The following is a 12,528-nucleotide window of genomic DNA, read 5'->3' as shown; positions in this document are numbered from 1 at the left end:
TAGCCAGCATTTTGAGAGTTTTTTGACAATAAAAAAAAAACGCATACGAAAATTTCGCACTCAGTGTGCAAGGGCCTTGGACAAATAAGGTGTTTTTTGACGTATGACATTAAAGTGCTGAAGCAGGTGTAAAAGAGCTTGGTGGGCTGGAATAAACCTTGTTCGTGCATCTGGGATGAAATCTCCAGTCCAGATAGAATTATTGTGGTCCCGTGACGTCCATATTAGAAAAAAAAAGTGGTTTTAGAGATAGACCTTGTCAAAAGCCCAATAAATGAATTGTCATTATTTAAAACTACGGTTAAAATCACGAAGGTAGCCTACTTATTTATTTGTGAAAATACTTTGATGGCCCACTATGCAATCCATTACTGACCTCTAGTGGTACACTAGCTCAACTACTGATGGCTTCTCGACTGCAGTTGATTTAACCAGAGAATGTCTAATATATTAAACAGGCTCTGATTTAATTCTAAACTGAAATACTGTTATAACTGTATTATTTTCATCCCTGATTGTCTGCTGTGCTTACTGTATGTAGGCCTACTGTTTCTATGTTGCTTTGGATGAAAGCATATTCTAATATATATATATATATATAATATTCTAAAAATCAATAAAGGTCTAATAGATATATTGCTCCCATTATTTACTGAACCAGATCTTTGGTAGGTTTAGGGCAATTACCAAATGAATCAGTTAAACTGTACATGGCCAAAAGCTCACAACAGGCTGTTGTTACTAATCCCAAAGGTTGTTTTTCACACATGCATGTGGTTTTGATGTTCACTTTCCTCCCCTACACCAGGAACGGTTAGTTTCGATGGTAGAATGATGAGGGAAGGGCATGTCTCTATGGAGGAACAGTGATTTAGGAATGAAACGTACCCCAGTACTTACCATCGAATCAAGTCGGTCGCAAAACTTTTCCTGCTTGAAAACTAAAGAGCGTGGATGAAAGTGAACATGTTTATATTCGCTCCGCAAATTTGGACTCAATAAGTGAAACGTAAGGATGGTTGTACCTCTTATATTTTTTATGTAAAGAAGGTTAGCTCTAGAGGTTGTTTTTCTAGTTTGCAGCAATGGTAGCATACAAAAGTTACGCTAATAGAATGCTAATATGCTAAGTCTGTAAATCTGCCTTACTGATGATAACGTATTCCCTATTCACCTCAGCCTTTAGCGTTTTGTTCTAAATATGCAAGAAAGGAACGTGTTTCTTAATTTTTCTTTAATGCTTTTAGGAGTGCTTATGGTACACTTAGTCAATTTGAAGTCGCAGTGTTACACTAGGGGCAATAAGAAACTGTCTTTAGGATAGCAGCCCATGCATAGATTGGTTATCACAAGTAGCCTACATAATTGTATTTGAGGATTTATCAATTATCATTCATATTTTGACAGCAGAATACACATTCATGAATCACCCTTTCACCTTCAATCATCTTGCCCTTTGGCATGTTTTCCCGAGTTGCATTCTAATCTCAATGCAATGTCCCTTAATCAGTTTCACAGGTAGATGGTTGATTTTAAGGGTAAATGATGACATGTGAATCCCACAACATATGTATTTGGACTCCAGATGACTGTCTTCTCCTAGAGTCACCACTACACAGACTAGTTCTGTGGCTGAACCACAGTGGTAACCATTGAGGAAACATGAACTTCCTCATATTTTCAAGGAAAGACGGAAGAGGATGTAACCCTCACACGAGGGGAATCATTTGATACTGTTTTGGTTGAAAGAGACTTATTTAGTGCTGTTGGAGCGTTATTGTAATTTCCCCCCATTCATTTACAGAGAGGGATTATTGTTATGGTTATGCCATCTAGAGGAGGATAGGAATATAAAAGAATTGGCAAATTAGTTCTAGGGAAACATAATGTAAAGAGCTGTTAAAGTAGCCTATTTGTTCAGTGTGTAGGCTAACCCATATGCAGTTACATTTGACTAGCCACTTCATCATGGTATGATGTGTATGTGGTCATTTAAATGCTTCTAAAAGAGTTCACAAGACTCCTAGTAGTCCTATTGGTTGGCAAGTGCTTTTCTTCTACACAAATACCCTTCAGCCGCACAAACAGTTAAGTAGAGGCTAGGAGGCGACAGAGTTCTCCTCATTGCTCTCTGTGAAGTGGTGTGGATGGCTTTAATGACAGCCACAGTGGTAAAGACCAGGCTGGGTTGGTTTCCAGCCGGTCATAGCACTCTGCTATCTCTGGTCTTCCTGGTGGTGTGGAGGCCTTAGATTGAAATCTGTATCCGAGACACTGGCTTTGTTTTGACTTTTTTGAAATACACTTCCGCTATACATTTTCTTTATCTTAAACTGGTGTTGCCTCTTGGCATCACCAAGCACTAACCATGAAGGCAGCTCTTGGAGACTTATTTCCTTTAAGGTCTAAAATCCCTCAACCAGCAATTACTCTACTACGGCATGGTTATTAGTGTTAGCAGAATTGTAAATGACTAAACCTTCTGTTGATGCTGGAGCCAATAAATTGGCTAAGTGTTACTTTTAAGTTGGTTTCCTTCCCACTCACCCAGCAACTGGCATTATTGCACCATGGTTGTAGTGGTACACTTGAACTGCCTGTAATGGCACTATGGGGAATGTTTTGGCAGCTGCCATACTCCCTCTAAAATATTCCCTGAATACTTCCTTCATCAAGACATAGCCTAGGCCTAGTTTCTGTTTCCCAGGAACTTCTGATTGACACAAATCACCCAAATCCATCCTGTAAAGTGAATTACTCAGTAGGAGTTAGGCCTCCATTCACTGTGACTATGACTGTGGGACTGTGACTACTGTGGCAACAGATATGGAGTAGGCTATTCAAAATGCTATTAATACATTATTTTAGAGCATTAAAAACCTAACAAAACTGTAATCATCTTCAGCATTTTAACACTGGCAGTGTTTCTCTCTTAAAGTACTCCAAGAAAGTATTCAGAAAAGGGGATTTAGAAAGGACGTGGGGGAGAAAGGTGAAAGAAGAGAGTGAGGCCCAGTCACCCGTGAAGCTTTTGTGGAATGGCTGAGTGAGTGCTGGTGCGAAGCAGACTAGTGCTAGCAGCTTTGTCCTGGCCATGCTTCACAGCCAGCCTCCATACACATGAGCTCCCTATCTGAATGGGCAGGACGGTGAGGGGATAACATCAACAACCACTCCTCGGAGCTGTCTGTGGACATTCAACTCCCGCATACTGTAGACCCAGGAAGCGCAGTGATGGGAATCTACTGTTCACCATAGAGAATATGGAGATTTTTCTTTAGTGAAAGATTAATGAGCCTTTTTCCTCTATCCCATGGAAATATTTTTGGGCTGGATTGTACAAAGCCTGTTGAAAAAAGCCATGTTCAATTCCTGCCTACAATAGGATTTGTAGTATTGAAGTAGAATTTAACAAAAAATCTGTGCTGCATTGGTGGTGCCATGTCCTATATGATGTGATACTCTAGTGTCTAGGGATTGTGGAGGCCTGTTTTAAATCTCCAGCACTGACATTCTTGGAGAGCCAGAGTAAATTTGGGAATTCCCAATGAATGTAAGCCTTGCTGTGGCAGAACAGGTGCTGTTTCGGCATATTGTGCATACCCCACCCACCACAATGTGTACCCCTCTCCATGGCAAAAGGAGCCTGATTGTTGTATGTGTTTGTAACTCAGATAATTACTTCAATACAATAATAATTTTATTCTTAATGTTGCACATTTGAAATAAAGACATCAACTTTTCAAAAATATATAGGCAGCTTTACCTACCTGTCACCAATCTGCCATCAACTAGACTGAGCCTATTGGAAAAGGAAGATTCTAAACTGTGTGCTTGTTTGTCATGGCTTGTTTGCCTGGTTTCGACAATGGGAAATGAGACAAGTAAATGAAAACTATTCATGCTTGTCACACCACAGCTTTCTGAGGAGACCATGATAATAGAATCAATGTTAGAATTCTCATTAGCATTTTTATCAGTTAGCCTGTACAGTTTTGAGCAAACCTGAGTACAAGGCCAAATCACTTGGTCTCTTAAACTGTAGGTGTGCTCACATTCAGATGCCACTCCCACTTCCAGTGGGTGCGCCCTAAACACACTTGTGTTGCCTCACTCCAAGATACTCAGTTTGCATTGATTTGAAGTGAGGGATACTAACAACATAAGACCGTTTCTACTTGGGAGTTTTTCAGTGATCAACAAGGATTGTCTCAGTAATGTAAAGGTAGTTTTTTTAACCACATTTATTTATGTTTGTTACTTGAAAATGTGTTGATTTTCAAATGTCTTTTTAAAGTTAGACTTTGTGTTTGTTTGCATTTCCTGCTTTAGTGGCATGTCATTAAAATGCCTTTTAATGGATATACAACTTCTTGTTTCTGTGAAGGTTTTCAGCTTTGAATATCGTTGTTAGATTTTTTTTTTTTACTGGTGGTGATTCAATCTCTGGTTCAGTTGTGCTTTTCAGTACAGGATGTTTATGACAATAGTTTGTTATAGATATTCCTTGAGTATTTTACATCAATGATTCTCATATGGATGTACCAGATTCTCCTGTTATTGAAAACCTAACAGCTTCACAGTCATCCACATGGTTTTACACCAGCTATCAATGGCTCTTGCTTCTACTTAGTCAATTATTACCTGGGGCCTGTTCCATAAAGGCCGCTCAAAAAAGCTAGACTTAAAGTCTTAAACCAGACTTGAATAAGTTTAATTAGTCAATCGGTGCTAAAGCGGTTCCATAAAGGCCAATTTCAGATCACGCAGTCCCACTAATTCAAGTCAGATTTAAGTAGTCGAGCTAATTACGCGTGCACCCTGTTTTTAAGCAGCCCGAGAGGTAAAACATGGATCATACAATCCACCACGGCAAAAGCAATGCACACGGCCACGTGACTTCTTCCAGAAAGGCTACAGAAACGATAAGCTATGTAGGTCGGGTACCTTTTTAGACCTTTACTTCTTTAATTAATAAACACCCTCTAAACTCATCTAAATTGGCATTTTTGACATTGTTTAAAATAAAAAGCCTACTATTAATCAATACATCCAGTAGCCTAACTTTTTAACATGGTTTTTGTGTCGGGGAAATGGAGGGCGGATTTAGGTTCGTTTTGCAATATTAGGCTGCTGTTAACAATTATATTGCTATGATAATTATACTTGGATCATTTAGATTGAGAAATAGGCCTATGCCTGATGCCTAAACATTTGAAATCACAAACTAACATCCATACCTTAACGGCTATGGTATGTAGCCTATCAAAGCATTGTTCATCATTGTTTAATGCATTAGGCCAGTGGTTGTCAAACCTGTCCTTAGGGACCACCTGTCCTGCATGTTTTAGATGTTTCCCTGCTCCAACACACCTGATTCAAATGAATGGGTCGCTATCTCGCTCTGTAGAAGCCTGGTAACGAACATGCATTTGAATCAGGTGTGTTGGGGCAGGGAAACATCTAAAACTTGCAGGACAGGTAGTCCCTGAGGACAGGTTTGAGAACCACTGCATTAGGCTAAATGTTGTAGGCTAATTAAGTTGATTTCTATCAATGTTGAACATATTGAACTGATGAGAATAAGAAAATGAGAATATACGTGTTAAAACATTGTTTTCCCGTTGGGTCAGTTTTACAGGAACGTCTGGTTAAGCACCAAGTCACGCTAAACCCGACAGTTAGTCTGACATTGACCCGACTAGTTTCGCAGCCTATGTTGCCATAGTAACCGAGTTCGAACTACGTTGAGCTAGCTTTATGGAACCGAATGAACTAGAAATGAGTCCAACTAACTGACATTAGTCTGGCTTAGGCTATTTGGTAAACTCGCTTTATGGAACAGGCCTCTGGACTGAGATTGCAATCAGTATTCACATGACGTGGGAGCTTCACTATCTCTACCTCACTCACAGGAAGTTCTTGAGACTCTCTGTACAGAAACAGGTGTGTCATGCAGTCATGACATTGCTGCTACTGGGCTCCCTGTTCCAGGTGGTGTTATGGACTTCTGTCATATCTGAGTCACTAAACTGTCTTTGAAAATACCTTATTGGAGTTTAATGAATAACACGGTTTTGCTATTTGGTTGTCTAACTGGTGGTCAAAAACCATCAAACACAAAGTACTTTAAATGTACCTTAAAGCAAATGTCAAAGTCTTTCAAATGCATTTATATGGTAAATTAGTCATGGATATTTGCAAGTGTAAAACTGTATGTATGGGTGGAATGAAGATTTGTACCGTCAAAACCCGATTTTCTAAAGATAAGAAAATATTTAAATCTTCAAAACCCAATTTTCACGCTTACATTCAGTTTTACACTCAAATAAATCTATATGACTCTTATTTACTTGTTTTTTCTGACTTGGTGGCATTCTTTGCTTTGTGTTCAGGTATTTTTACCCTTCCTCTACAAATGGTCGTCCTATTAGCTTCAGGCTAAACATTCCCCTAAGATGCCCTGAGTGGAGTAGATTGTCACAGTTTGAAAGCATTTTGTTTCTGAACCGTGGAGAGGTACTGCTGACAGAGCATAGCTGCAGGGAGTTTCTTAGACTTTGATGGATATGGAGCCGCTCTCCTAAGTACAATTGTTTAAAATCTTGAGGAATTGGGTTGACCTCTGTGACTTGGGATCAAGAGACTGTTTCCGTGGTTGAAGGGTAAAGTAGTGACGAAATGGATGACCATAGCAATTATAGCCTATTTTTGCCATGCTATACCAATTAGCTCTGTTTTAAATGGTTCTTCTTGTTGCCTCTACTATTAGAAGAGGCCATTAACAGAGGTGGTTACTTTTACAGGGCATCGTGAGACCGGACATACACTTTGGGGTGAAAGATAGCTGACCGCTGACATGGAGGGCAAAGAGGAGATCAGTGATACTGACAGTGGGATCATCCTTCACTCTAGTAAGCACCCTCTCTCTGCTTTCAGCTTCATCAGATTGCTGAGTCTAATGATTTCTAACAGAAGCTACCTATGGTCACATTCCTCTACCCCTGTCATGTGCTGTCTGCTTTCCACAATGGGAGCTTATCAGTCCAGACAGAGTTTGGATTTGTCACTTCAGTCTTTCCTCAGCAGAGCTGTCATCCTGTGACCTCTTTGTTTAACTGTCACAACGCTGGTGGCAGACGCCTGCCTGTACTTGTAGGGACTCATCAGATAATTTGAGAAGACACGAGAAAGACAATGTTTCACCAGCCTTAAGAATTAATCCACAGGCATTAGTTGCTCTATGAAGAGACTATTCCAGTACATTCTCTTTTTTTCTCAGTTTGGCTTCACATTGAGGGTGCTTTCATATCATGAATCCAAGTCTTACCAGATTCATAAAGTAATAGCTACAATATTGCATCCGTATGCAAGTTTTCATCTTAAAAAAACATAATTTACAAATGCCTTTTCAATTGTTTTCATGGCTATCTAGGCGGATGGGTCATGTGTCAATTATAGATCAATTTCTATCTTAAGACATTTATTAGCCAATAGCCATCATAAAATTGGACCTTGTTCCACTTTGTTGCCTAGAAAGTTAGCGAAACATATGGCTGCAATATATAAATGCCAGTGTCCAGCTACAGTATATAGACAGGTCTCACAGTAACATTGTGAGCTATCACGCAAATCACTGAAACCTTGGTTTTTGTGTCCCAGGCCCAGACAGTCCAACTACGGTTATGAAAGACGTGTTAACTCATACAAGGGCTATGAAGCTGAAGCACCAATCACTTGAGGACAGACTAGAGCTGTGCCTGGTGGAACTGAAGAAACTCTGCATTCGAGAGGCTGTGAGTACTCACACTTGTTCTTTTCTCTCCCCTTCTCTTTCTCCTCTCTCTCTCTCTGCTCCTCACACAAACACACTCAAACTCACCTTAGGAGGATTCAGACAGTGTTCTCCCTAATGTGACTAGGAATTTCCCAAAGAGTGAAACCATAAGAGAGAGATATGACAGAACTATATCAGTACCTTAAGGGTTTCTGTCAAACTGTTGAAACAACTCTCCTGTTGACATATGGGACAAATGGGCTTGGCTCTCCTGTCGGGACATGCCACGGTGCACTGAAGTGAGGCTATTATGATTGTGACCTCTCCCTGGAACATGGAGGATAGGGACTGGAACATGACCAAGAGTCATGATGCCTCAATCTGTAACCTGTTTGATTTGAGTCACAATGACAACATGCACGTTATGGCTGCTCCCAAATTGAGTAATGGCACACTCATGCTCGCGATTGGTTTGTAGTTGAACTTGAGGGCAGGACAGTGAGATTGGATACACTGGCAGGTAAGGCCCTAAGAATGTGTTTTGAAAAAAAGACACTTGGAAAAACAGCATTGCGTAACAGAATTGCCCAGAAAACTCCCATGTCTGAACAAGTCTTCAAGGAAAGATTTGAGAAAAAATACATTTCAGATATGTTTTTTTTTAACCTGTCCGTTTTTCAAAGAAAAAATGATTGCTTAAAACTGAGCAAAAAATGTCATGTGTGTCTGCCAGAAAATATCAATGATTTCAAGATAACTTACAGTATATGTGTGTTGCATATAGGAGCTAACTGGGCGGTTGTCAGAAGATTACCCTTTTCTACCCGGGGAGAAGCCTCCACAGATCCGCAGGCGTATTGGAGCAGCCTTCAAACTAGACAAACAGAGCATCCCTCAGGGAGCCGGGGTACAATTCATTCAATTCCAACACGCCAACCCCTTGTGGTACACCCTACTTTAGTCAAAGATCTGTCATCTTAGAAACAGATCTTGGATGTTCATCCACTCTATCTTCCCCTACCCTGTAGGACTCAGAACTAAACTCTGTGGAGTCGGAACTGGCCCTGCAGCTGCAGATACATGAAGCGTCTCGCAGGCTGTGCCAAGAGGAGCATCTTGGTAAGGCTGTGAAGAGGAGCCGGGTACAGCAGTGCAAGCGGGAGGAGAAGAAAGTCAAGGAACTGCAGGAGACGGCCTTTCAGCTCCGCCTGCAGCACGGCCGGACATCTCCTTGCCCCGGCTGTATCAACACACAGAGAGGTGAAAGGCACCCTGTGACTGCATCGAACTGCCTGAGATTATAATCTTTAGTCAAAATGGTCCAGATTAACAGTTTATTTGCTTTGGTTTCCCCTCCAGATCAAGGTACTTCAGATAACGGCTCTCTGTCTGATTCTGTGGTGCTTGATGAAGGTAAGATTATTTCTCCAGTTACCTGTATATAATTTATTTTGCTGATTGAAAACACTCAATATATACCCTATCTTTTTGTTCCCAGAAGAGGTTACCATTCAGTCATCCCAACCGTGCCTGGAGCCACCCTACCAAGGACCAGCAGAGAGTTACCAGCAACCTTTAGGGTTTTCTCAACCCCCTCGCCACACCCCCTACCAGTCCCCCTCTGTCTTGTCACTGCCTCCTCTGCAAAGCCCCCACCAGCCTTCCCTTCTATCCCTGGAGGAGCTGTCGCTCAGCTTTAGCATTGATCATGAAGCCCCTCCCATTCAGCACTCCCCCTGGAGTGAGTCCAGCCTGGACCAACCCTACCAGAAGTCTAAAAAGTCACGCTCTGGGAGCAGCAAGTCCAGGTACAAAGAGAGCTGCTACTGTAATTTCATATGAGCCTCACCCTTCAGTTTATTGTGAGGATAAATAATGAAAGTTCAAGAATAGCCATAATTGAAGCTTTGTAGGGCAGTGGTATAAGCCACAATGGCCTCATAGCTTCCATTCAATTTTTACCCTCACCTTGAATCTCTGAATTTATAGTGTGTTGAACTATAAACATTAAACACTGCATCTGCCTTAATGAGAAACCACAAGGTCTAGAATATAGGTCGGCAGTGCTAAATTTGAAACTAACCCTTCACTTAATTATCTGAAACATTGCAGCTTCTTTTGAAGTAGTTTGATTCAGACTGCCATTAAGGCATACCTTGGTATTTTGAAAGAGGATATTAAACCAAGACAGTCTGATTCAAGTTTCAACTTGAACTCCCAGATATATGGAGCAACAAAAGAACAGGTTTATGTGTTAAGTAAAACAAGCACTCACTTCATTGGTGGATGAACTAGTTTCACTCGTAAAAAAACCTGCATGTCGTCTCAAAAGATTCACTTACACTCCCTTTCCTCCCATGTTTCCTCAACAGCAGTCCAGCTGTGACCCCTGTATTACCTTCAGTGGAGGCATGCCTTGGAGACTTGGGCCTGCCAGTCAAGGTGTCTAACCTGAGACTATGCCACCCCCAGTCCAGCAGCGCCCCTTCCACCCCAGAAATGCAGCTGCGTCGTCAGCTCTCTCTCAGGTAACTTCCTGGTTAAAGAACACCTTCCTACAGTTCATGGAAGTCCTGGTAGTTTGGAGTATGAAACCTTCTGACACAGCTGTGTGTGCGTAATGCTCTTGTTTTGATTTTCAGGTTTCCCAGCACGGAACCTTCTTTTGGCACTGAGAGGAGTCGAGATCGTACCAGGGGTCCAAGGAGACGACTTACGGATTATATGGTGCCGTCATTGGAGCCCCCTCTACCGAGGATGAACTATGGGAACCCCATGTACCACTCCGGCTCTGAGGACAGCAGCTCTGAACACTCAGCTCCATCGTATGCTGGTTCCCTGTGTCAGGAGGTGCCGTGTCAGCCTACATATCAACACCTGCACTCCAGCCCTAACAACACTCAGACACCAGTACCCTACTCAGACCCTGGATTCTACCAAAACTCCAAGAACCAGTCCAGTCCCAGCATCCACAGAGAGTACTACGAGGATGGGATATTCTATCCTCATGATATAGTGATGGGAAGGGGCTATTACGGCCAGCCAGCCCAATCTCCCTCCACCAGATATGAGCACTGGTACGAAGGGCCTCCTGTATATCCCCCCCAGGCACTCAGGCCTCTGCCCCACCATGTCAGACTATCCCGTGCCCCCTCCCTACGAGAATATTCTCACCATCTTTCCAGGGGCCTCCCAAGACAAGTGGTGAATGATGAGTTAAAGTCATGGCACCAGCGCAACCAGTTCAGAGAGCCCAGGCCCCGTTCTCTGGACAGACAGGGAGCAATCAGAGTGAAGAACATACCAGATCTTGAGTCACCCCTCACCCAGCACCACATGTTCCAGGAGCAGGTAAACAAGAGATGACAAACTGTCTGTCATGACAGTTATGGGGATGTTCACCTACCGTGAAGTTAACGTATATTGATACAATGCAAAGATGGAACCGAATGAAAGTCAAGAACCCAATAGACATGCGCACTGTACAAAGGAATTTCTGATTCATTAAAATTTGGCATGGGCTTTGTCTAGACCTGTTGCTACCATGCGAGAAACAGGAACCCATTTAATGCATTTGTGTCATATGCTGCCAGTCAATCAGTTTTTGAACATTGCAAATTTGTCAACTCACTTTATTTATGGACCAGCATTAGTCAAATTCAAATCAGGACAGCCACAGAACCATTATCTATATACACTCTTATCTAAAAATGACTTGCTTTTCTGGAAAGTTAAGATAGCATTGCGACAAATTGCACAATGCCCAGTGACAGACTTGAATACGAACTTAAAAAGAAACATTGGTGAGTAGATGTTGGTCCTTCCTGTTTTTTTCCCCATTTGGTACTGTAATGTGTGAGAGGCAAATGCCACATTCCTGTATCGTTTTACTGCCTTAAGAAATGATTTACATGTCCATGGGGTGAGATGAGATGGACAGCTGTAGGGGAAGTTTTGGTGTCTAATCGTTTGTGTACTCATTTGAGGGGAGGTCCAGAAGCGGAGATTTGTGAGATATTCTGACAGCTGCTATGTGGGAGACTGTTCATATGACCCTCCCAGAGTCAACATCATTCCTGAATCACGCCATGTCATCCTGACTCACAGTATGGCTCATTGTGGATAAACTGTACAGATAATGTGGCTAATTAGGCACAGTGCCTGTCGTGCCTGTTAAACCTCCTAAATACATGAATTGTCCCTCTACAGGTGCCTCAGCGACGGGTCCTTCAGAGGGCCCCTGATGGGACCCAAGTGCAGTGGTTTGTGGAAGTCGACTCTGAGATTGTCAGTCAGGTCTAATGCAAGAACTATTCCACCTTTCTCTAAACACACTGGCCTTCCTTACAGAGCCCTATTCATTCACTCATTTGTTACACCACTGGACCCAGTGCTGATTATGTGGACATACCTTGGCTTATGGCGTCATACCTCAGCATATCAATGTCAGGCATTAAGCCACCTATTGTGCCTCTTTTTACTGTGAGAAAAGAAAGCATTGATCTTTGAACATTGTTTGTCAACTTTTCTTAGAAATGATTGTATTGAGTATCTGTGAAGTAATGTATGTATTTTTTTTTCAATATGAAAATGTTTCTCTGTAGAGAACAAATAAAGGGTGTAATGTGATTATCCATTGATTAACTCCCTGTGAAATTAATTGTGAACTGGTCCGTCTCATCACAAGTGGCTTTGTGAGCTATGAACAACATTCAATAGGAATAGGCCTTACTTTGTGGAAGACTGTTTAT

The 12,528-nt window shown here is 41.8% G+C and overlaps 1 protein-coding gene across 3 annotated transcripts; it reads left to right on the top strand.

Moving 5' to 3' along the window:
* The first annotated feature begins 839 nt into the window (after positions 1-839).
* inavab (innate immunity activator b) lies at positions 840-12,415 on the top strand. Of its 3 annotated transcripts, none has more exons than XM_047026074.1 (10): positions 840-1,009; positions 6,807-6,914; positions 7,663-7,796; positions 8,562-8,684; positions 8,806-9,037; positions 9,137-9,190; positions 9,276-9,585; positions 10,150-10,305; positions 10,420-11,128; positions 11,987-12,415. In XM_047026074.1, the coding sequence occupies exons 2-10, from the start codon at positions 6,860-6,862 to the stop codon at positions 12,077-12,079; spliced, it is 1,866 nt and encodes a 621-aa protein (XP_046882030.1). In that variant the 5' UTR covers positions 840-1,009; positions 6,807-6,859; the 3' UTR covers positions 12,080-12,415. The 3 variants fall into 3 exon arrangements, with proteins under 3 accessions (XP_046882030.1, XP_046882031.1, XP_046882029.1); XM_047026075.1 differs by lacking the exon at positions 840-1,009 and adding an exon at positions 4,110-4,225 and having other exon boundaries at positions 9,279-9,585; XM_047026073.1 differs by lacking the exon at positions 840-1,009 and adding an exon at positions 4,111-4,225.
* Positions 12,416-12,528: the final 113 nt, after the last annotated feature.

Source organism: Hypomesus transpacificus, chromosome 9, assembly GCF_021917145.1.
Source record: "Hypomesus transpacificus isolate Combined female chromosome 9, fHypTra1, whole genome shotgun sequence".
Classification (NCBI taxonomy): domain Eukaryota; kingdom Metazoa; phylum Chordata; class Actinopteri; order Osmeriformes; family Osmeridae; genus Hypomesus; species Hypomesus transpacificus.
This window is presented reverse-complemented; position numbering and strand designations above follow the sequence as displayed.